The sequence below is a fragment of the Miniopterus natalensis genome, chromosome 1 (assembly GCF_054644295.1).
Source record: "Miniopterus natalensis isolate mMinNat1 chromosome 1, mMinNat1.hap1, whole genome shotgun sequence".
Classification (NCBI taxonomy): Eukaryota; Metazoa; Chordata; class Mammalia; order Chiroptera; family Miniopteridae; genus Miniopterus; species Miniopterus natalensis.
Genome location: NC_142081.1, coordinates 117,542,838 through 117,569,034, shown reverse-complemented (window position 1 = coordinate 117,569,034; position 26,197 = coordinate 117,542,838). Strand labels below are relative to the sequence as shown.

At 39.6% G+C, this 26,197-nt stretch overlaps 1 protein-coding gene across 5 annotated transcripts in view; it reads left to right on the top strand.

Moving 5' to 3' along the window:
• RSU1 (Ras suppressor protein 1) overlaps positions 1-26,197 on the top strand; it is a 170,426-nt gene that overhangs the window by 24,644 nt on the left and 119,585 nt on the right. For all 5 annotated transcript variants that reach the window (XM_016213229.2, XM_016213230.2, XM_016213228.2 and 2 more), the window contains 4 exons: positions 11,851-11,971; positions 18,060-18,178; positions 20,105-20,187; positions 20,467-20,581. In XM_016213229.2, coding sequence (XP_016068715.1) covers positions 11,851-11,971; positions 18,060-18,178; positions 20,105-20,187; positions 20,467-20,581 — 438 coding nt within the window. The remainder of the gene's footprint in view (positions 1-11,850; positions 11,972-18,059; positions 18,179-20,104; positions 20,188-20,466; positions 20,582-26,197) is intronic.

Genomic DNA, 26,197 nt, shown 5'->3' with positions numbered 1-26,197 from the left:
GCGCTGGACTGTGAGAGCTCTAAAGAAACATTACCTATGTCCTGGAAATTGGTGTCACATCATCTTTGTAGTTACTGGGGCCCTTTCAGACATGAGGAGTGATGTGTGGGGATGGCACTCCTCATGTACACCTGAGGATCCCAAGGTAGGGCAGGCTGGCACCATGACGAGCCTTGGATGCTTCTTCCACCCAGCGACCTCGTGAGCCTTCTTTTACCACTCTACGTCTCATGGCTTCTAGGCCTGTTACTGTTTCACTTAAAGTTAGTTTTATATACTGTATTTAAGGTCCCAAATTATTGATGAGTTGTGCCAAGTCCCAGCAGACCCAGATGATACACCCAAGGGCTGACTTTGGTTTTCTAAAGAAGTGAACATAGCAGTTATTCCAAAGTCTGTCTTCCTTTGTCTCTGCTCTACTCCTCCACCCTCTGTCTTTGTGATTACCCTCCCTTGTAAGCCAGTCTTAGCTAAGTCTTTTTCAGACTACTTAATCTTATCGTTGCTTCTTATAGTGTGTGGAAGTGTTAGCTTGTAAATGTTTTCCTACTCCTTTCAGTCTTAGACCAACTTTTTTTTGAGACAGCCATTTTAACACATGTCCACGAGAGGTCACTGTTGAGATAGTTGTTGTTTTTTTCTCCCCTCCGCAGGTCTTGCGCCTAACTAAAGATTAAAAACCAAAATTGTATCAGATGAAATTTTTTGAAAGCTCTTCTGCTCTGTTCAACAGGGCATGTTGCTCTTTCCATTTACATAGTGCAGTTTACCATAATTAAAGTAGACCGTTCTTTAAGGAGCTATGTTATTTTTCGGTTTTGCTCCTGAAATTGTACATTCATTTTCACATATTTTTTAGTGTTTATTATGATTACTTTCTCAAGTTAGAAACTCTTCTTTTAATATCTTTAAATTGGAAGAATTGCTTTGTTTTAGTGTTTTGTTTGAGTATATGTGAATTTTTCTTCCCCTGTGGAAGAAAGTTTAAAATATGTGTATGTAACCAGATTGAATTAAAAAATAACCAAGTAAATCTCAGGAAAATGTGCATTTTGTGCATATTTATACTGATTTTTCTCCCAAATACTGTGTCAGAAAAAATACCGTACGTTATGAAATGAATTACATTCTGCATCAATGATAAAACAAACTCTGGGTATTAATTTTCTAACATGAAGATTTTCTAAATATTAAAAATAATTCTTACAGCAAAACCCATATATAGATATTGCTAAAACCTTAAATATGACAACAGTGTTTTTCATTTTGTGACCCACGTATATTGAGGATTAAGCACTCATCATTTTGTGCAAGAAATACAAAGGATATGTTTGCTCTGTGCAAACCTTGAGTGGCCCACTCTGTGTAAACCTTTTATAAATGTGGGTCTCTGAATGTAATTGTTTAGTTTTATACTTTGAACTTTTAACTGCCATGTAAAACCTTTTCTTGAGGTATTAGCAGTTTTGCCTGCAGTTTCAGGCCTTAATGGGACCATATCTTGTCATTTAATGTATCGGAAATGGCTAGGCAGGCAGTAACTTAAGTTTTATGGCAAAACGTGTGTTTTTTTTAAACAGATTATTCCCTTTTACTTAGCTGGTATATGGATTTGAAATTACAGTGAATAAGAAGTGCTAGTGGTTTTTTTTAGTGATTTCAATAATTTCTTTGTCAAAGATAATGTTCTAAATACATAGAAGCTAATATAATGTTTTAAAATTTTATACAGATGTACATATGGATGGGATTTCTACTGTGTTACCATAAGTGAATTAAGTACCATGATCTATGTAAAATAATGCATTCTACCAATATGCAGATCTAATTATAATGAAGAAAATTAAGCAGTTTTTTTTAAAGCATAATAAATTAAAATGCTTTCCTACAGACGTAATTGATTGTTGAGATGAATGAGCAAACTTAACTATCCCAATTCATAAGAATGACCTTCACCAGTCTTTCAACACCTTCCTGTTCCAAAGTCTCTAGTTATTTTCTCTTTCACAGATTATTTGTCATGCCTTATGCAAAAGTTCTTGTGCATGGCTTGTATGAAATTAAACTATGAGGGGGAATATGCAAAATAAATCATCTCTGTGTCATGAATTTATCTTGGGACAATGTCAAAACAACTTGCTGTTTGCATTTTAACAAAGTATAAATGTATTTATAATACAGAGGCTTTGATCAATAGCTTATTTTTTTAATTAGTGTACATTTATCAGTTTGTTACTGTGCCATCATTTGAAAGATTGGATTTGAAAAAAAATATACCTAGTATTTTTGAGTCTGACAGCTGCGACTTACACAATAGCTACTGGATGGTACCAGTGGTTAGGTTATCATAAAATATTGCCTGTAGTTGGCAGCTTGGTGTTATTTTTGGTTTTCATAAGTAAGCATGCAAGGTCATCCTGTGAAAGAGGCTGTTGGAGAAGCTGGTTCTCGATGGTGGTGTGTCCTCAGCTCAGAGACTGTAGTCCCTTGATCTCTTTCTTACCAGCCCCACCAGCCACAATGGACCTCTTCTAGATTCCTTTTTCTTGGAGTCTTGCGTGTGCTAAGAGAAAGCTAGCTAACTGTGGTGTATTACTCCTTCCATGGTATATTTCTAAGTAGAAGACTTCAGTTATGAGAATTTCAGAATGCTGGTAGTCTGTGGAGAAAACAATGTGGGGGCAAGTTGAACCTGTCCCTTTCCAAATCATAGCTAGGCCATTTTGGGGAGCTGATGTTGAAGAGGGTTTCTCTTCCTATTTACAATGGAACTCTCAAACAGAATTGATTTAATAGCAAAAATCGATGTCTGAATCATCTGTTGACTATCCTATATATGTGTGTGTGTGTGCACAAGTGTATAGTATGGAGGAGGGTGGGAGAGGATATTCTAAGAGGTGCAGTACTTGCCTATATACAACATTCTTTTAGAGCAATTCTTAACATTTCATAACTCACCTTTATAAAGAATAGGGTGAAAGCTGGGTCCATGATCCCTAGAAATGTATACATAATAGTTATAATTTCAACCAGTTTGTGGATCCTGTTAAAATTGTCCATGAATTATTTAGGGGTGCATGGAGCTCATATTTAGAAACCCTAGAATAGGGGAAAGATAACATTAGTATACAGGGTGGGGCAAAAGTAGTTCTGTAGTTGTGAGTACATGAAACACAGTTTATTCTTGTATTATCTATTAATTATTGTATTATTTTCCATACAAACAACTATAAACCTACTTTTGCCCCATTTTGTATTTGCAGTGTAGATACACTGATACTATTTCTTAAAGGAGATGTTTTCTGGAAATTTGTACAAAACTTTAAAAAGATTATATTTAATGCAATGTGAAATTCATTCTTGATAGTTTTTTTTTAAATGTTCATAAGCACCACTTAATTTATCTACTTAAATTAAAATTTTTTAATTTCAATAAGAATTTGTAACCTTGAGTGGAATGCATATATATACGTGTGTGTGTGTGTGTGTGTGTGTGTATATGTATATGTATATATATACATATGTATATTAACTCCAATAAAACCTTGAGAATCTCTTTCGCATTTCAATTTTTCTTTCTCTTTGTGTCTTAGCTTAATAGGAGAAAACACCACTCTGATATGATTGACCACTAAACTAATGGACCTTTTTTTCAGCTATTTTCAGAGAACCCTCCTTTGTGTAGCATTTTGCTCTTTCTTTAGCCCTTTTTTCTTGCCTATATATTCTCTGGTCTAATCACCAGACTCTTCTCTGATCGGAAGTGCCTGCCCCTCTCTCCAAATCTTGCTCTTCCTTCAAGAGATTGAGATGCATTCTCACCTTTCTCTGTGAAGCCCCCTGAATCAGCGCTGGGGAGTATAGTTAAGGCACTCCACTGCTTATAGACTCTGAAGGACCACACTCCACATGTATCATGACTTCAGGGTGACAGGATGGGGAGGAAAGAACAAGTGTTTATTGACACCCTCCTCTGTATCCGGTAGGAGCAAAAGCCTTAAAGTGGCTAAGTAAGGAGAGCTAGAGGTGGAGGGTACTTTTTATGACTTCCAAGCCTCTGTCTACCATTCCCCTGCCACATCTGCCAGTGTTGTATGTGTGCAGTTTAAATGACCCACTGAGGCAAATCGAGGAGCTCCGTGAAGCATGGGCCCTGCGTCTTCACTTGTTCAACTAGATAAGTAAGGAGAGTTCCTGGGGTTCAGAGGCATAGTCAGTATTGTTGGAGGGGGAGTTAATAAGGCTGCTGTGTGGATTTTTCCAGCACTGGGCATCTTCCTCCACCCCCGCCTTTCCTCCTTCCTCATGTAATTACTTCCTTCCTCAGCATCGAACATAAGGCAACGAAGGAAGTGAAGCAACCCAGTGTGGCCTCTTGCTGAAATAATTCTTAGCTGTAAAAGAAGACAGGGATTATTGGCAGAGTGTGTGGGTGGGTGTGAGAATTTGACTTGTTTACTGTCTCCCTCTTAATAACAATCAAGGATTGAGAGTGTATATGTATAAAATAATATATTGTAATTCTATTTATTTATTTAAGAGCCGAGAGAGCTCTTTTTATGATACAGAGCTTGCACCCCTATTGATGGAGTGAAGTTTTCCGTGTTCTCTTTTTCTTCTCGCTCTTTCCAGTGTTTCAGAGTTTTCATAGACATTTTTCCTAGAGGAGCCTCTGTCCATTTCTTGCCCCTCACTAGATGTCACTTACTTTCGGGCCATGGAATGTCATTGCCTTTCCTCTTAGTGCTGTTTCTCTGAACCTGCTCCCAAATTTCACCTATTTATTGATGTATGGCCTTAGCGCTAGAGTGTAATTTCAATAGTATGTTCCTAAAAGAATTTGGGGTTGGAAGTCCTCCTGAAGGTTTCATGGACCATTTTTTGGTTCTCTCTGGGGAGTTAAATCGAGATTCAAACATTAACTAACTTTTGCACCCCCAGAGGAGCAGAAATCTCTGCTTGTCAGGTTTTTTTTGTTGTTTTTTTTTTTTGAGGAATAACTGACTTTATTAAGACCTAATATTCTTTTATTTATTTATTTATCTTTATTGTTGAAAGTATTACAGATGTCCTCCTTTCCCCCCTCATTATTCCCCTCCATCCCAGCCCCTCCATCCCCCCAGGCCTTCACCGCACTATTGTCTGTGTCCATGGGTTATGTATATATACATATAAGTTCTTTGGTTAATCTCCACTCCCCTTCCCTCCAAGATTCTTCAGCTTTTTAGATTTGCATGGCTCTGCGTGCACACTTTTTATAGCGCAGGGACATATATTTTTGCTTGTTTGACTTTGTGCTGTAAAATCTCCCTAGTGCTTGCTTGTAATGTTTCCCCCTAATTTTTGTATAATTGATTATTCTCATTGTTGCTGAAAGAGTAGGACCTTTTTGTTTAGTTTTTTTTTCTGTAGTGAATTAAGTCAGGGATATTCTTGGTTGAAATTACTTAAGCTGCAGAATCTTAGGAAGCTCATGATGGGATACAGTAAGTATGTATTTGTTGGTGTGGATGCTCAGTAAATACTGCTGAATAACTGAAAGTAACGTTACTATTGGTATTTATAAAGTTAATAAATATTTAGGGAGTGTTGGCCCTTACTGGGTGGATGTTTAGGTATTTTCCTATTTTGTTTTTACCTTGAGGACCGTGCAGGTTATTTTAAATGAGAACTTGCCTTACTGTTTTATAAACTTTATGTTTTTAAATAACCCATAACTATTGTAATTTACTGTTTTAATACCTGCTTTGGGGAAAATCCCATAAAACCTGCAAAGTTACCATTAATATATACTTTTGAACTTCACATTCTTATGCTAGGATGTAATTAGTTCACTATTTACCTTGTACTTTTCGGCCAGAAAACAAAACTCATTGTTCACTGTAAGTACAAATGAATTTTTTGCGTATAAAATTCTGAAGAGCATAATTGTTTGTATGTGAGAGTGAAGAGATTCTCTTTTACATGTACTCATTGGAATGGCATCCAAGACTAACTAACTGGCTGAAAGGATTGGCCTCTGTATAATTAGTCTAGGCGTCACCTCTGTGGTATGAATAGACTAATGTCTTTCGGCTGTTGTAGCTGAGGGTTGAAAGGACTGTCTTTTCATTCTGGACAGTGTCTCAAGTCATATTGTATAGAGTTCCTGTTAATTTTGCTTTTTGTACCTTGCCTCGTTCAGGGCAAAGAGAGATGGTTGTTATCCAGTATCCGATTCATCCAGTGCTGGGGCAAAGCAATGTTTGCTTTCACCATTTTCTCTTAAATGGTCTGTTTTACCCCACTGAATGTGTAATGAATAGTCTCCCTCATTTTCATGTATTCTAATGATTTTTGTAATTTTTCTAATCACTTTGTTGTTAGCAGCGTGACTTAGGAATCCAAACGCCTGGCCTCATTTTAATATCCTCTACCATCCCTCTCTCTTACTTTATTCTTGTCTGTTAAAGATATTTTTAAAGAAAAAATTTTAAAGCATTTTAAATTTAAAAATATGTTTAAAGTCAACAAAAGCATGTGAAAATCTGACTGGACATATCTATTGGTTAAACAAGACAAAATTCCTTTTTTTAAAAAAATTGAATTTAGCCCGGCCGGGCGTGGCTCAGCGGTTGGGCATCGACCTAGGATCCAGGCGATTGGGGTTCGATTCCCGGTCAGGGCACATGCCTGGGTTGCGGGCTGCAGCCGATCAATGACTCTCTCATCATTGATGTTTCTGTCTGTCTGTCTCTCCCTCTCCTTTCCTCTCTCTGAAATCAATAAAGATATATTTAAAAAAATAAATTTAAAAAAATTGAATTTATTGGGGTGACATTGGTTAATAAAATTATATAGGTTTCAGGTGTACAATTCTACAATACATCATCTTTATAGTGTATTGTATGTTCACCACCCCAAGTCAATTCTCCTTCCATCACCATTTTTCTCCCTTTACCCTCTTCTGCCTCCCCCTACCACCCTTGCCCTCTGGTAGTAACCATGCTGTTGTCTGTGTCTATGAGATTTTTTATTTGCTTAATCCCTTCACCCTTCTCACCCAGCCCCCAACCCCCTCCCCTATGACAGCTGTCTGTCTGTTCTCTGTATCCATGAGTCTGTTTCCACTTCATGTTTTGTTTTGTTTTATAATTGAAGTTTTTTGTTGTTGTTTTTTGATTTTATGTACAAAGAGCTAGCATTCTGCAGTAAGGTAGATGTCTTGAATGACCCAGTCATGGAAGTTACGTCTGATTTGGGGCAGCTGAGATATTCCCTGCATTTTACTTTACCTACCCGTATATGGTATCTTTTGGCCTTGTTTGGTCCATGAGTCTTTGGCACTTTGGTGTCATTGGAAATACGCACAAGATAGCAGCGTTTCACCCATTGCAGCGCGGAGAACAAGTCCACTACTGGTCATGTGCCCTCTCAGCCTTTGCTTCCCATTAAGTGTTCCTGTTCTTGTACAGGGGTGCTTCGCAGTTCTATCCTTGGTTTCCTATGAAGGAGGCAATGGCTGAACCATGAATTCCATTTTTCAGAGGTATGAGGACAGGGTTCCCTGGTTTTCATGCCCCAGCCTAGCACCTCTCCTTTGTAGGAATCACCAGAGCTAAAACAGTCTGGGTGCTTCTGCAGAAATAGTTGGGCAGAGGCAGAGCATACTTCTAAGTACTCAGAAGTCTGCTGGAGGTGGTGGATGGAGTTCATCTCCAGATTTTATGCCCATGCTTATGACGAAAACTTACATGTGTTCTGAGCAGCTTCTGGCTCCCCAGGAGCCGTGGGTGGTAAGATGGCGCCTGGTCTATTACCATCCTTTTGTAGCTGAAGAGGACCTGACTGCTGGTGCCGACCATATGGCTCTGAAGACCCATGCGTGCCCCAAGAGCCCTTCTGTGGGCTGCTCACAGGCGAGCTCCTGTCCTTATGTTTTACTTGGTGCCTGCTGCTCCCAGAGCCTGTCATTCTTCACAGTTTTGTTTCTTTGCCTCAGGGGCCACAAGATGCTTTTGCCCAAAAAGCCCCTGGATTGGCTGCATCCCAGCTGGCCTGTCTGTGCTGTCGCTGCCTCCCGGCATTCTACAGTTAGGCCTCCACTTTTCAAAGGCCAGAAGTATAGCAAGTGGCATGTCGCCATGTGACCACACTTGGGTGTTATGAAGTTGCTGGAGTGACTTAATTCAGTGAGCTAGGAAATTGAGTGTTCTTTCTCCCCTTGAATGCTGTCCATACTACTCCATACTGATTCACCATAAAGGTCTGTGTGGAAGCAGAAGTCCACCGGAAATGGTTTGATGGCAGCCTCTAGGTTGGGTGCATTGGCCACCTAGATAGAGTGTCTTTCGTTTTTGTTTTTGTTATTTTTTACTTTCATCCGTCTGCAGGCTCAGTAGCTCATTGAAGTGACAGGAGTCTTAATTTGGGTAAGATTGATTATTATAATCTTACCCAGAATTGTGTGGGGATGAGGGACATGTGTATTAGGTTAATGATTTTAATGTCACCAGTGAGTAGCTAGGGACTTTTCTCTCAAATCTAGCAACTTGAAGTCTCAAAATTAAAGCAGCATCATTGCTAGACACAAAATGATACTAAAAAACTAAATTCTTTGTCGTAATCACAGTTCTACACGACTGAGCTTCCTAATTGAGGGAGCCCTTTGTTGCATTATTTAAATCCATAGCATTGATTTTCATAATCCAGCTCTTCTTAGAATCATAGAATGTCAAAGCCAGGCTGTAGAGAATTTAGGAATAGTCATAATCTAGCCTTCTCATTTCAGACTGGAGGAAGCAATGAGACCCAGAGAAGTTGAGTATGTACACATGGAGAGTTTAAGGGGTGATCAGGCAAGGCCAAAGCTAGCCTTATATGGCCAGATCGGGACTCCCGTGTCCTTGCATTACACTGCCCTCTCTTTGGTGTGCTAAGCTCCGTGTGTCTGTAGGCCACATGTGTACTGCTGGGGTCACAGTCAGAATCTGGACCAACTGATAAGAAAGGAACATTACAGATGCATAATAAGAAATACCTGGATGGTCATTGTTTAGTTATATTTAAAAATGCTACTTCTCTCTAATGTGTCACATAGATATCTTGAAAAATTCCACCAGAATATTCTGACCAGTGACATGTTGCCTCCACCTTTTCATTACAGCAGTTCATAAATTGTTCCTGCCATGTATCTACATGGTTTAGTTATTGCACAACTTATTATGTTAGCTGGTTATTTTTTATGGACAGTTTTGTTGGAGTTAGTTTGTTTTCTAAGCACTAGGCCTGTTTCCATTTATCGACTCTGATACCCCTTGTTTTGTAGATTACTTTCTTTAAACAGTATGCCTCTCTTACTTTATTCCCAAAATATCGGAATGCTAGGTGCTAAAAGTATGGTGCTGTGCACATAATAAGCATTTGCTAATATTGGTTGAAAGAGCAAATGTTATCCCATCCAGACAGGTCTGAATGTTAATTTCTTTTGCTTTTTACTTTGGCTGCAGGAAAAATTCTATAGTTTAGGGAGAATATTAACTGTGTAATTTTTTCCCCTTGTGTAGCTGGGATGGAGTCTTAAACACACAATTCACATGCACACCAAAAGACTGGGAGAGGTTAGTAAATTGAATGTGGGGTTATTGTTTATGTCCACAAAACAGAGCCCTAAATCACATTTCGCATAATTTGTGGCTTTAAATTGGACTGATTTAGCAAGGAGAGTGAAATAATCTCTCATCCTGTCAAAAAGGCGATACCTTCAGACCAGCATTTAATTGCATTGGCAAAGTAACTTTGGGAAGGCAGCAGTAATTCTGGCTGCATTATTCTTGGTTTGTGGCTAAATTGGGATCATCATTTTCTCCTGGTTGCACTAAGTTTCTTTATTGCTCTTCAAACTAATCAGATGAAGGCAGGGAGAGAAACTTTGTGGTAGCTGGAGGGGGAACAGGGAGAGGGAGTGGGCCTCTGAGCAATGTTGTTGTCATCTGTGGAGTTCACACACTTCATGGTCCAGGTTCAGAACAGGTAAGCTGATACCTGGCGACTCAGCAGGCACAGCCTGATTTTCTTCACGATTATTTTACACAAAGTGAACACCATTCATTGGCACAAAAGTGTGTTGTTGACTACACATCTAAAAATGTGCTTTTATAGTCAAATTGTATAGGCAGGACTCAGTGCATTCATATTGGTGTCCAAGAATGTGTTTTTGGGGAGGCAATTCCCAGCTGCCTCGATTATCCCATTAAAATCTGTGCTTTGGTGTCCACCCCTACCACCAGCCACTTCATTAACAAATCTATGCCTTGCCCATTTTCCATCTGAATCACTGCCTCTTTTTTTTTTTTTTTTTTTTTAATTTATCTTTATTGATTTCAGAGAGAGGAAAGGAGAGGGAGAGAGAGAGAAACATCAATGATGAGAGAGTCATTGATCGAGCCCACAACCTGGGCATGTGCCCTGACCGGGAATCGAACCCCGATCACCTGGATCCTAGGTCGATGCTTAACCGCTGAGCCACACCCGGCCGGGCTGAATCACTGCCTCTTAGTGCCTTAGTCTAGAATGATTTGTATTCTTCACAATCCCTTCTCCCAAAAAAGGCATTTCCCTTACCTTTTACCAAGCCTCTTCCCTCTAAAAGAAATCATGTCATCGATTCCTTAGACATTTCATAAAGTTGAAAATGATATCCCAAAACTGAATTGAACAAGTGTGCCAGTCTTCTTTATGTATTCCCCTGGGAGTTACATGCTGGAGTTCTTGGAATGGCCCTCTCTGTAAATATTTTAGATGTCTGTTTGGAATTTTACACACACCTTTGTTGTGGTTCTAAGCAAAGGTGCTCTGTGTTTTCTCAGCAGTCCGGAGCATTCCCTGGAGGGAGCTGGTGGGATGGGAAGTACATGTCCTGACATGAGACAAAACACTGTGTATTGTGCCCAAGGCCAATGTCAGTGGCTTCAATTACCTGGATAGTCTTGGTATTGATGTTTGCATGAACCATGGACAACAAGCTCATGGCCAGTAAAATGTTTATAGAAAGCTTGAATCAGCAAATGGACACTTAAGTACAATCTATGGGAAGTATTTCTGCTTCCAATTGAGAGTTAGTACTTTTGAGGTAAAGATGCCTTTGTTTTTAAATATGTATTTGCAGGTATATACTGTTGGGAAGGCAGAACCTTTCAGGCCCCTACTGTTTTATGTTAACCTTTGATCTGCATACTAGTATTCATATCATGCTACTGTTGAGTTGGTTTTTTATATTTCTGTATAATAACAGTGCACTGATCTGTTGTTAATCTGATGTAACATGTGTGTACGTGTGTGTGTGTGTGTGTGTGTGTGTGTGTGTATTGATCAAGGTACAAAGGCCAGAGGCCAAAACTGGAGACTGGGTAGGTTGAATATTTCATCATTTAAGTTTGAACTTAAATTGTTGTGATTTAGTGCAGTGTGGAGAGAACAGCTCTTCAGATACCAGATTATTGAAACAGCTTGATGAACGTATGGTCATTCAGGAAGGGATTTGGAGTTCACTCACTGCAAGGAAACCAAAAGGAAGGAAGCTGTGCCCTTATTAGACATTGTATAACAATTATAACGCTATATGCTTCATAATATTCACTTATGGGCTGTTTATGGCAAAGAAATTCTCTACCCTTTGAAGAAACATTTCCCTTTCTACTCAGTGTTGAGTTACAACTTACAAAAAACTTACAGAAACTAAGTACACATGAATTAGATGGTCATATTGGATGGTCACCTCTCTTTCATATGAAGAAAAATACAGTGTGTTGCTGGCATTCCTTGCGAGGAGTGAGGTCCCTGTGTTCACAATCGGCATTTTTGTCTCCATAGCTGTGCCAGCAAACATAGCAGAACTGAAGAATTTGGAAGTGCTCAACTTTTTTAATAACCAGATTGAGGAGCTGCCCACACAGATCAGCAGCCTTCAAAAACTGAAGCACCTGAACCTCGGGTGAGTATCAGTGGAAGGAAGCGAGGAGGAGGTGAAGGGAATGCAGAGTAAGGGGGTACGGCTGTAGGCAGGGGCAGGGGGACCACTTATATTTCTGCATAGGAGAACTGATTCCTCATTTCATTTTATGTTTTAGGTTTTTTAAAAGTTTTATTGTTTTAATACATTCTTACAATGGCCTACATTAGTGCATATCTATTTGAGAACTAATTGAGAAGCTAATTGTTGGTGCAATTAGGGATTTTTTTTTTTACTGTATTTTGTTTCCAATAAAATTTTATTTCAGGGATGTTACCCCTGAAGGGACTTATTTGCATAGCTTTAACTGTCCATCCCAGTTGTAATGTGGTAGATTTTGCTCTCTGTATTAAGTAGAAATAGTTTACAAAGCACCTTCCTTCTGTGTACATTTCTTAACATGGCTTTATTGAATCTTGCAAATCTGTTATGTAGTTGGGAGGTTCTAATCCTATGTCTATCTTTATACAAAGATGAAGAGAGGAATTTTGGTTCAGCTGAGGTTGCAGAAGCAGGTAGCAGTGAATAATATCTTGCATCTGAATATTACCCTACAGTTTTCAAAGTCCTCATGCCAGCACTTGACCCTCTCAGCCATTACAAGGGAGGGCAGGCAGGCATTACTGTTTTCATTTCCAGGAGAGGAAGCCAAGCCTTTCGGAAAGTTGCAGTGACTTGCTCTTGATTGCTTCTAAGATTAGTGGCTGAGCTACACAGAGAACCCCTTTCCATCAGACATCATAGACACCACCCAGAGCTTGGACTTCTGGGTGCCAGCTTCAGTGTTGTAGCTCTCAGATAAACCTGCCCACTCATTCTTCATTCACTGTGAGAAGTAATATATTCATGAAATTATAGTCATTAAATGCTCTAGTAAGTTAGTGATTTACATGGAGTGGTAATAGAAGCTGGCCAGGTATTTATCAATTTAATAAGAAACAATCATGGGGGGGTCATCTCATTCATGAAATGAGTTTTAGTTTAGTTTATTCTTTCCATGGGGAGTTTGGTTAGACACTCTTATTTTGATGTTTATTCTGGTTGAGAGATTATCTTTTTAAGATCCATGAGCATTCTTTTTCCAAATGTCAGAGGGGAAGTGGTGTTTAAATGAGGAGAAATATCACTTTAGATCAGATAACTTTTCCCCCTGTAAGTATGGAGACTATATATCCCAAGAAAGGATCTTTGTTTAGATCTTTGTTTTGATAATTATTTTCATACTATTTAATTTGCATGTAAAAAGAACCTAAAACTATATACATGTACTAGATATATAAAACTAGATCTATTCTTACTATTAATTTTTTCATGTATTAAATAAGTTATTTACATATAAGGTGCTAGGAACAGTACCTGGCACATATTAAGCAGTACATAAGTGTTAGCTGTTATCATCATTGTTCTATTTATTAATTCATTTATTTTGTGACTATGTAAGTGCCTATTCTGCATCAGGAACCTTGGTAGTGTTGGAGGCCAATGGTGAAAGTCATAGTCCCTGGCTATGAGTATGAGGGCAGAGCCTCCTGTCAACGAACAGTGACAGTGTACAGCTGGGCCACCGATGTGTGACAGGGTCTAGAAGTGCAGTGGGAGAGGGACTAGGAGCACAATAGTCTGCAGGGAAGATTCTCCGGAGACAAGGTCCTACAGGGTTAGTATTTGAGCCCAGACTTGCATCAGAAGCTATTTCTCATCACATTCCCAAGCAGAGGGAAGACATCTCAGATGCGAGAATGACGTGTTTAAAAGCTCAGAGCCCTGCACATTCCAGGCATTGCAAGTTGTTTGGTGTTGCTCAGTGTGAAGTATGAGGGAGGGAGTGGTAAGGTCAGAGATGAGAAGAGAAGCATGAATGTCTGCTCTTCAGTTAATGAGTATTTCTTGAATGCCCAGCTGTGTACCAGGCTATATTGTAGGTAGTGTCCATCTAGCCTGTATGGGGCATACATCACAATTGGGGAAACAGACTAAATAATAAATCATCAGCAAGGAGTCAGTGTGCTAATAAAGAGCCTTGTGTGTCAAGTAAAGGAGCTCTAATTTTATCCTGCTGACCACTGAGGAGTTTGTACAGTGGAGTAGTGGCTATGAGATGAGGAAGTCAGATTTTTGTATTAAGGCTTGTGTGGAGGAGAGGCTGCAGGGAGGTATGGCTGGAGGTCAGGAGCCCCTTGAGAATGCTAGATTAATGTTCCTGGTGAACCTGGGCAGTCACATTGGAGGCAGGGGAGGGAATGTGAAAAATACAGAGGAGGTAAAACTAACAAGACAGTTATGGATGAGATGGGATGATACCTAGATATCTGCTGTGGGCAGCTGAAATAGAAATACAGATGGAGACAGGTTCGGAAGACCATGAGCTCAGGATTTGTTTGGCTGGGTTCCAGATGCCTTAGGACAGAGTTGTAAACTTTCCTTTTTTATTGAATGCATCCTAGTCACCTCATTGTTGTCCTGGGAGCTATTTGCATATTTCTGGCTCTCAGTGCTTTATTGATTGTGTAAAGTTTTCTGTATTTAATTATCTAGCTACATAGATGGGGCTGTCAAAGTTTGAACAAAATTCTTAGTTCTCTGGGAAAGAAATTAAGATGGGTTTCAAGAAAGGATACTTCTGTCCTCAATGGCATAAAGAATTATACCTATGCAGTTCTGTTTAAGGCAAGATATATAGAGCACTCCTTAGAATAAGCAGCCAAAATGAAAATACACACACTGGAGACACTACAGTAGAGCAGTTAGGCTGTGTGTGTGCATAATCCAAATGGCTCGCTCTACCGAAGCTCCTTTTCAAGTTTTATATGGTATTTATTGTTTATTCCCGTGATTGCAAGACCTGAAAGGATTTTTTAGGTCATCTGAATAAGTAAAGGAAAGTTGAGTTATGTTCTTGATTCTTTAAATGTGGCTCACTTTAGAGTTATTTTCAAAAAAATGTAAAGCTATGTAGTTTAATGTTAATAATTATTTCAGGGATAATCTCATTTTGAGAGAACCATGGCCAACTCTTCTGGAATAACTTTCCACTAGTGAGAGGCTGGAACTCATCTCATGAAGAGCTAGGAGTTTTCACTAGGCACAGCACTGAGTGTTCATGGATTTGGATTCTTTATTTTATTTTATTTGCTAAGTATATGAGCAGGTTGCGGTAGAGGTGAGAAAATTCTTGCCTTTAGCCAGGAAGGTTTTATGAAATAGGAGCCCAAGAGGACCTCCAGAGATCTAAATGTTCCAAAAGGGAAGCATTGGTATGGGCATTCCTGTGGCTTTTGAGGAAGAGAAAGAAAAATTTGCTTTTGTAAATTTCTTTGTCACATGCAGGCATTTTCCCATTTCCAGTACACATTTGGAAAAAGTCCACATGAAAACAAAGAGTTGATGCCACTTGGCATGGTTGAGTCACAACCATAGAGTGACTTGAGAGTAAGCTGGTTCAATGCAAATAGAAAAACCACCCTTGATAGCTGAGGCTTCCACAGTGATCTTCTCCTAAGGGCAGCTTGCCTCTTTGGGGCTGAGTCAAAGTTCCTTTCAGACCTCCTTCTGAAAGGTAATTGTAGTTATAGCTATCATTTCTCGAGAACCCATGAGAATTGTGTTAAGTGCTTTACATGTTTTCTCTCTCATCCTCCTGGCAATCCTGCCAGGAAGGTATCACTAGCCTTATTTTCCAGATGAAGAGGAATTGGGTCTCAGAGAAGCTGAACAACTTCTCCAAGGTCATCCAGTGAGCAGGTGCTAGAGCTGAACTTCAGACCTAGATCTGTTCTTTCACTGCCCTATTGTAACCTCTCATGGACACCTTGAGTTGCCAGCACTCTCGGAGGGGGGCCCTTTAGACACACGTCCCACCTGTGTAGATGGAGATGGATGTTAGTGCCCACTGTGGGGGAACCCAGCACATGCCACCCATCATTCTGCCGAGACATAGACTCTTTCTGGTGCTTACGCGTGTGCTGGTGTCGAGAGAACCACCGGTAGTCTCACTGCTTCTTGCATTGTTTGTAGCTGGGGCTGTTGTCAGCACTGCCTCTGGACTTTCTGAGGCATTTCAGTTAGGGCTTCCTTTCCGCCCACCAGGTCAGTGAGCCTACTCCTGTCACTGCTATCAGCTGCACAGGGACACGTTGAGGGTATTGGTTTATCACTCAGAGAGAAAGAAAACCTGCAGTTTAGTAGATTCAGGCCCGCTTTATGCTGGAGATGAGATGGGAACTCTCTCTTCAGTGAGGTGCCTCTTGCTTCTAAGGCAGTGATTTTCAACCAGTGTGCCACAAAAATTTTTTAAACATGCAATAACTGACTGTTTAGTCAGGGTCACTGACTAAATTTTCCCTTAGATTGTCAAGTAAAAAAAATGACAACAGCCAACAGAGAAACAGCCTTCCAGTGTGAATGAATAAAAAAAAAAATTATTGTTTTTATCAGATGCATAATATAATATATTTTTTGATGTGCCGCAGAATTTACTAATTAGTTTATGTGTGCTGTGAGGTGAAAAAGATTGAAAATCACTGACCTAAGGTACACTTCTGTGCATTTCCCACTATCTAACCTTTCCTTCAGTTTACTCAGATCCTTGCATTGGAGTCTAAGGATTGGGAGTGCCTTGGCCTCCATGAGGTGCTGGTTCCTCTCAGACACCAGTCACCCTCATCAGTTGAGTCAAAAGTCCTTGGTACTTAACCTCTCTCAGCCTGTTTCTTCATCTCAACATTACATAGATGATTATAAGTGCTGTCCTGCTTATATTACACAATAGTTTTGGTGATTGAGGTGAAATACTTGATATAAATGTGACTCACAAATTGTGACTTCATAGAAAATGTCAGTAGTTATCATTACAGCAAATTATCCTGGGGGTTATTTTGTTAAATGTAAAGTTAACCTAGGACTTTTCTACCCATCCAGAGGTAAAGGTCACTCTTTCTTGTGAGGCCTCGGTGGGTGTGGACAGGATTGTAGCTCATAAGAGAAGGATCAGTGTCTAGAATTATTTGTAGTGTCACAGTCCCTCCCACCTTTCAACATCTGCCAGTCTGTATTAGATTCTAAAAAAAATGATTTTAAAATCAACTTTTAACTATGCGCAAAGGGAACCATGTTAAGAAAAATAGGGTCTTGAAGAAAATGATAAAAGAATAATAGAAAAATAATTTCCCTTACATTTTGTGTGTGTGTGTGTGTGTGTGTACACACATGTTTATTTAATTGTGGTAAAATACACATAACATAAAATTTACCATCTTAACTGTTTCAAGTGTATGATTCAGTTTATTGTGCAGCCAATCTCCAGAAGTTTCTCATCATGCAAAACTGAAACTACACTCCTGAAACAACCACCCCCCATTTCTCCTCCCTAAGCCCCTCATAACCACCATTCTAATTGGAGATCATTTCGAATGTTAGAAGTTGCAGAACAAAAGAGTGATTTTTCCCTCCCTCCTTTTGGGAAGAATGAGTGAAATAAAGTCAGGTTGGAAAACTACAAAGCTAACTATGTCTCTTTTGAGGTGTTGTTATTGCTATATTCATAAGGAACTTTTTCTCTAGAGCAGGGACGGGGAACGTCCGGCCCGCAGGCTCTATGCGGCCTGGGAAATCATTTGATCTGGCCCTGCCAAGGCAACCACCGGCAGGACTCAAAATTCAATAACTCTAGGAGCTTTTTTCATAGCTAATTTTTAAGTTGATAATTTTGTATCACCCTTGAATGATGTTGTAAACATCCAAATGGCCCTTGGCAGAAAAAAAGGTTCCCCACCCCTGCTCTGGAAGGACAGATATCTTGTAATGATTTAATTTTCTGTGTAATATAATGATTGAGCATTGCCATTGGAGAAAATGATAACTAAGACATTTTCAAATGTTTCAGGCCATATAGATTTTTGGACTAAAATTACTAGGCTGGTTAAATAACATAGTGATTATAGAATTATGACCTCTTAAACTTTCAGCCCCTCACACATGGCTCTTAGGCCTGTGACACAGAGGTGATCTGAGTATTTTGTCTAAACATAATGTTTTGTATGTGACATCTTGAATTTTTTCCCCCCACCAACAGCATGAATAGATTAAACACTTTGCCTCGAGGATTTGGCTCTCTCCCAGCTCTTGAGGTCCTTGATTTGACTTACAACAACTTGAATGAAAATTCCCTTCCTGGAAACTTCTTCTACCTGAGTAAGAAACTTTTACTTCTATAAATCTCCTTAAAGTGGTACTTTGCGTTCTAAAAGTGAAATTTATTTGCCAGGGCCCAAACTCCAAGAGAAATTATTGGGCATATATATTTTTTTTCGTTGCAGATCCCTTTTGAATATTTCTCAATACTCAGCAGTATGTGTATTTGATATATAGTTATCTGACACCACAGCACTGAAGTGGACTTAGGAATGTCATATTAACATTCTGATGGAGATTGTGTATCTAAATGAGATACTTAGTTAAGGAGTTTGAATTTCTTTTTTAAGGAACATGCAAAAAAAATGTATATGTGTCCTCCCATGTTGCAGGTAACTTTTTATAGGGTATTTGCCCAAAGATATTCCAATCACTTATTTATAAAAATATCTATCAATAAACAACTGACAGAATTTTTTAAATTTCCAGTTATAATTCTTGTTTTGAGCCTTTTAAAAAGTACTTCTGTTGATGTAGTCTCTTTTGTTGATAGTATACAATTAAACATACTTTATCTTTTCATATGCAAATAGCCTCTTCTTGCAAATCCTCATAAAAATTAGGAAAAAATGGTTTTTACAAGAACTCATGAAATATTTAGGAAAGAGTTGTTTTCCTTCAATGAGTGTTCTGCTTGTCCAAATAGTGACATATACCGCATCCAGAAATACTAAATTTTCTGAGCTAGCCTCTAAAGTTACATTTTTTTACCTTATCTATACTCTCAGACTTTCTCAAGCGTGTGAAAGCAACTCTAAAGTATATTCTTGGGATGTGGAAGAGATTGTTTTTTGTTACATAAATTAACATACAATTCTGTCGAATTTTAAAACATTCTAATGTAACTGAATACCTGTAAACAACAACAGCAAAAAAACATACATCTCATTATACTCCTTTTTGGTCAAGGATAAAAAAATTTGTTAAGATTTTAGCCTTTAGCAGTTTGATCATGTTATCGTTGTGTAATATCGTGAACAAATTCCTGATTAGTGGTATTCTGCCTAAGTTAGGATTTTCTCTATTTTTAAACTCCATGTCATTCTTTAGCCCCTTTTGTCTTCATTTCTTTTTGTTGCTAAGGCTATAGGAACAAGTAATGATACAGTTGACCCTTGAACACACGGATTTGAACTGTGCAGGTCCACATATACATAGAATTTTTTCAATAAATACAGTAAATATATTTTCTCTTATGATTTTCTTAATAACATTTTCTTTTCTCTAGCTTACTTTATTGTAAGAATACAGTATATAATACATGTAACATAAGAAATACGTGTTAATCGACTATGTTTTTCGTAAGGCTTCTGCTCAACAGGAGGCCATTAGTAGTTAAGTTTTGGGGAGTCAAAAGTTATGTGTGGATTTTTGACTGTGTAGGGGTCATTGCCTCTAACCTCCACATTGTTCAGGGTTCAACTGTAATTAGTCTGATTATGGAAACAGTGAACAGTGATTATGGCCTCCACCACTGGAAGGACTTTAATTGTTGATTTATTTTTAACATACTTCTCTTTACATGAAGTAGTCCTTTTGCCCTAAGTACTGATATAAGTGACACAGTGGCTTTCTTTGTTTTGCTTTGGATGCAAATGGAGTAAGAAATGTGAATCGGAAGTAATAGGAGAAAAATAGCTATCTTTTCTGAAAGCGTATTGAAACTTTGTGCCAAAAACCACTGGTGCCCATAGTTGTTAATTGTGTCAGTCCTTTTCGATATAGATGTTTTCCTGAACACACCAGCCCCACAATAAGCCAGTAAATCTAAGTTTGACCTGCTTGTTATTATTGTGAGCCCTAGGTATGTCACAGGCTTTTCACCAAGCCAGGGTTATTAATCAAAGCTGACTCCTTTGTATTGATCGGACCTCAAATGGTTGGGTTCCATGCCACCCTGTTTATATATTGCTGTTTAATTTGCAGCCACCCTGCGTGCACTCTATCTAAGTGACAACGATTTTGAAATCCTGCCGCCAGATATTGGGAAGCTCACAAAGTTGCAGATAGTAAGTAATTTATCTAAATTCTGAGAAAATCAATTCACTTCTGCAGCCCCTGTAGGAGTAGAATCAAGTCAATTTGAGTAGGAGTCGGGTTCGTTTTGCAGGAATAAACCACTACTCTTGATACTGTTTCTTATTCATCTGTAGACCCTTGTAAATAAATTGAAAGGATTGAGGCTTAAAGAAGAGAGGGCATGGAAGAGAACACAGTTTATGTTGAGTGCCTCTTTAAGGGAATTTATGTGAAATTGTTTTGATAACTCCTTATTTTCTTATGTTTAGCTCAGCCTTAGGGATAACGACCTGATCTCGCTGCCTAAGGAAATCGGGGAGCTTACTCAGCTTAAGGAGCTCCACATTCAGGGGAACCGCCTGACCGTTCTGCCCCCAGAACTCGGTAAGCTTGCTGATAAATGAGCTCAGTTTTAGATTTAATTTATACCGATTATCCAAATACAGCAATTCTGAAAAACCCTCTCTTCTCTTGGCAAGTACCCTCCACAGAGGCACCCAGTTTTGATCATTTCTACTAGCGTTTGTCTTTGAGCGGAGTTCGGCTGTGGCTGGTTTGACCTGCCCTGACGCTGTGTTCAGCAGCTGCAGCTGCAGTGTCCAGACAGCCGATGAAAGATGACCCAGCTCAGCTACCTGCACCCTGTGGTGAAAAGTGCCCGGGATTAGTGGTGATGGTCTTATCTATGACTCCTCCTTTACTAGCTGGGGATGTGCTTCATGTTTGTAAATGAAACCATCACTCTTATTTTTTTTAATCCCGTATTTTTAAATTTTAATCTCTTGAAAACTTTTGCCAAATAGTGTTTCTTACAGATGTTTGAAAATACCTTTTCCAGCCATGAATTTGGTTCTATCCTGATTCTACTTCCAGTGGGAATTCAGATTGTGTTCTAGCTAGGAATTTCTCAGTCCTGTCCCATTGGCAGCTGAGTCTTACTACTCTGTCTCGTCACTTAAGTGGCCCAGAATGGGCTCATGACCTTCTCGGAAATAATGCCCGAAGCTGTTCTTCTGTGGCTGAGGCTATGCTGCCTTTCCAGAAAAGGCTCATGAGTTCACTTTGCTTGTGCACACCCTTGGTATCCTCTAATTTCTTCTATACATTGAACTGCATTGTTTCTCAAACAGACTATTTGCTTTTCTGCTGCAGAATACCATCATTTAAGAAAAAAAACACATTTAATCCAAAGTTCTTTGAGGAGGAACCTCAGATGAGTCTGGTGATTTTAAAGAGACCAGTTATAAATTAGAATGTAAGCACACTGAGACCAGGGGGTTCTGTATTTGTTCCCCTATGCCTGCTATGTGCACGGGGTATGTGCCAAAGGTATATGTCTTGAATGAATGAATGAAGTGAGATCCTTGGATAGACTAGCAAGGTTTTGGGAAGGCTGTGAGCAGACAGAGTCTGACTTCTGTACAGAGCTGTGCTGTTTAGCTTGGAAGCCATGAGCCACATTTCCGGTGCGCAATAGCCACGTGTGGAAAACGCAGGTAGAGAACATTTCCATCAGCACAGGGAGTTCTGTTGGGCAGTCCTGGTCTAAAGGGAAAGCATTTACATGATTCCATGGAACATATGCAAAGTTTTATGCCCACTCTTCCCATCTCCTTTAGCCCTTTGTCAGTGTAAAAGGTCTAGAGAGAGTTGTGCTGCTTTTAAGGGCAGAGGAGTAACTCAACACCTTCCCTTCTCTGAGTTACAAGCAGTCCAGTCTCACTTTAGGAGCAGGCTACAGGATCAAGAAAATGGCTTTGCAAACCTTTTAAGGCAGAAAGTTTCTTGTCAAAAGAAAGATTCTTTATAGTGATTGGTAACCATAGGTGTTAGTGTTAATAATACCAGGCAAGCTTTTGCACAACAAATACCTGCTCCCTCCCAACCTACCGAATCAGAATTTCCCTGCAGGAGACTAGTTCTTGTCTAAGTTGTTAAAGCTCACTTTGTGCATCCTTGGTTAATGTAATTAGGAGAAATGAAAAAGAAATGTATTTTGTTTTATCTTAATTCGTCAAGCAGTGAGGCAATGTAGGGCATTAATCAGTGATTTCTATCAGATAATTTGTTAGAAAAAATCTAGTTGAACCTATACATACCTATGTATTTGTATCTTAAAATTTTACTTGTATTGCTTATCCTATTTGAATACTGCATGTTATCATATTTGTCTAACATTTCTTTTAAGCTCTCTCATAACACCTTATATATTTTTTGTTCAGCAGTAGAATTAAGGAGAAAGTCTTGAAATAATGATTTTTTTGTGTAAGCCATATCTAGAAAAGTTTAATCTTAACATCTGCCTGGTGGCAGTTTTCCCTAATTGCAGGAAAACACTTAGCTGGAAATAAATGATAAACCCCTGGGAGTTTCTGTTACTAATCTAAACTCAAGATAAAGACAGATGTATTATTTATTTTTAAACACTGATTCTTTTTAAAAAGTCAAGTAGAATAGACAATGATATAATAATAGCCAGTATGCATTAAGGCCTGTGTGCCAAGGCACAATTATAAGTGCTTTCCTTGTGCTCTCTCCTGTAATTGTCATAAGCAGAGTAAGCTGCCTTTTTAGAGATGAGGAAACAGAGGCTTGGAGAGGGTAGGTGACATGTTCCTAGATACTCAGTTAGTGAGTCACAGAAGTGATATTTAAGCCCTGACAGGCTGTCCTCCAGGTCCACGTTCCTAACTACTGTGGTGTCCGCCTTCCTGTTTGTGCCAGTGGAAGGATTCCTAGAAAGTGGTTTCCAAGTGTGAACAAGATGCAGCACTGGCTCACTTCCCCAGGCAGTGGCAGGAGGACAGATGACACTATATGGCCAGTTGCATGGCCTGCTTGGCTGGTGTGTGAGCAGCAGGGCCAGAGTAACATTTTGCAAAATGCGGATGAGATACCTCTAGGAAACAAATTGCTATTTACTTGTTCCATTCCAAGTCATTTGCATTGTTGCCATGGCTCTTCCCCCAGTAAACACCAAGTCACAGCAGGAGTGTGTCTGTGTGCTGGATACGCAAGGAGCTCACATGGCTAAGGACCAACGTGAGGGCCCGATGTACTTGCAGCTTGTTATATCTGTTCCAGCAGCATCCACTGGATGTAGGTTTGTTCTGGTTGCATTTTAAAGTGTGGGTAATGGTCTCTTCCCTGTATATTTATTTTTTACATATCTGAAAAGCAAGATAAATGCTTTTGAGATTTCTGTGAAATTTCCTTTAAAAATAAGTTCGAAGCTATTAACTAGAAACATTGTTGGTAAGAGTACTTGGGCCAAGCAAGGGAATCCAGTTGAGCATGCAGGGACACAGCAAAATAGTCGGGCTGGAATGGAGCTTTAATATGTAATTGTATTACTTTCCTTTTGTTGTGCATGCTTTAACCATTATTCCTGATTCCTACACAAGAACTCACTTGATTTTATGTTAGTCCAGTTTATCCATAGAATATTAGATGTAAATTGGGTCTGTCTTTTACCCATCCATTCATTCATTCATTCATTCATTCAAACATTTACTGAGCTCCTACTTTAGGCCAGGTCTTGTCTCCAAGGAATTTCCTTTTCTAGTAAAGTAAAATTGACATATTCAACAGCTGTATTGAGTCCTGGCTTCATGTTTTATTTTCTGGGGATACAACAAGAGATAAAACACCCCTCAGGTGGATCAATAGCACATCAGATTATGAGAGGTGCTCTAGGAAGAAAAATTAGCGTGGAAGGGAGTGTCCAAATTGGGGGCCCGGGGGGTGCACTATTACAGGGTCAGCAGAGAAAGCCTCACTCATAAGGTGGTGTCTTTTAAGCAGAGACCTAAAGGAGGAAGAGAACTTCTCTGGCAGAGGGAGCAGCAAGTGACAAGGACTGAGATGGGCTTGTGTGTTGAGGAATAACAGCAAGACTAGTGTAGCTGGAACAGAGTGAGCGAAGGGGAGATTTGGAAGAGACAAGCTTAGCTAGAAAGTGGAGAATATATTCCCGGGGAACTTGTGGGCATTGTAAGGTCTTTGGCTTTTACTTGGGGTGAGATGGTGTAGGAGGGTGAATAATGGCCCCCCAAAGATGCCCTCATCTTAATCACATGGGGTTATGTTCCCTTGCATGGAAAAAGGACTTTACAGATGTGATTTAGAATCTTGAGATGGGGAGATTATTCTGCATTACCCAGGTAGTAAGCCCACTATAGTCATAGGTTTCTTAAAAGAGGGAAGCAGGAGGGTAAGAGAGTTAAGTAGTAGATGTGATGACAGAGTCACGAGGTTGGAGTCATGCATGGAAGGGGCCATGAGCCAAGAAATGCAGGAGGCTTCCAGAAGCTGAAGAAGCCAAGAGAATGGATTTTCCCTTGAAGCCTCCAGAAGGAATGCCGCCCCTCTATATTTATCCAGCTGGTAGTAATGGTCAGATTCTGGGTCTGTCCCCAAGGCAGAACTAACAGAAATTGGTGATGATTTAGATGAGGGGTGTAAGAGCGAGGATTTACTGTGAGGTCTTGGACCTGGGGAACTAAAAGGGTGGGGAAGATAATAGGAAGGGTAGATTAGGAGATGGGGAGAGGAGAGGAGTTAGTCATGGGCAGACTTGGGGTGTCCTAAGTCTGAGATGCCTTTTGGACTGTTAATCAAGAAGGCAACTGTAAGTTAGAATCTGGAGTTCATAGGAGAGATCTGGGCTGCAGAGATAACTTTGGGCATTATCAGCAAAATGTAATGCCACAGATTGGATAAGATGCCTCCGATGTGACCATAGAGGTTGGAGGAGTGATCCATGTAGCACTGTGCTTTCTTAACACTGAAGCTAGAAGGATCGGGTACCTTTACGGGTCAGGCTGGATCCCAGGCAAGCATCTGTGGCCAGGTCAAGGGCTGTGGCTTCCCCTGGGTGGGCCCACGATGGCTTCAGTGCTAGTGTTGTGGGATGCTTGTGCTTCATAGGAAAACTGTTTTTCCCAGCATGTGTAGTTAACTGTGCCAGCAAAGGAGTGAAATAGACACAACTGACATCTCCTGAGCCTGCCTAAATCCAGTCTCTTTTGAGACCAGTATTTTCAGCTCACACCTAGTCTTGTCCTCTGAAAAAGTGACTAACTGAGGTTTCACCCACTTTTAATTAGTAGAATGGAGAAAAGGCCTGCATTGGTAGGGCAGGAAGGAAAGGCAGACATCCCTCCCAGCCTCAGAATAGATGAGGCCCCAGAATAAACATCCTAATGGTGATTTCAGAGCTGGTAGCTCTGAGCAATTCTCTGCTCCACTTTTGCATTTTCTTACTCACTCATGAGATAGTTGTCCTATGAGCTGAAAATGTGAAATGTATATTTTTACCTGGTCTCTTCCCTAAGTTCTCCAGGGTTCAGTTACTTGTTCTGGATGGAATCATTGCTAGTTTTGTGGCTTCTGCACAGTCACGGGAACTCTTCTGTAGATATATGCTGTTGGAGAAGGAAGTTGCATGTGTCAGCTAGGCATGCAGTGAAGCAAGTGTTTTAGGTATCAGAACCTTATCTACACAAGTTGGAGCGGTCTATGGGAGGGATGTATGCAATGTCACATACACCTGGGGCCAGTGGCTTAGTGTCCTACTCATTGTACCAGTTGTCAGTGGTAGCTTTTATTACAGAAATATAAGCATATGTGTTCTTTTTAACATGCTTTCAAGGGTGGAAGGAAACAACTATTAATAATATTCAGAGAGTAAATGATGTCATGAATTGAGAATTTCCCTCCAGGTGTATTTTGTGGAATGAACAGAATTAAGAAAGAGTAGATACGCCATTCTAAAATTCTTCGTATTATACTTCGTAATCCTTTTCTTTATGGTTGTTGAGAAGCTAAAGAAAAATACTTTCTTCTTGGTGGTGAGCAAGAAGGAAATGCAGTATTCTGTTTTGGTCATCAAGTTTCTGATTTTAAATCTCTTTTTATCTCTTGTGTTATTGTCACTCTGTCAACTAATTCCCAGTTTTCTTATCTAGATGTTTAACCATATTTTAATGTGTACAGTAG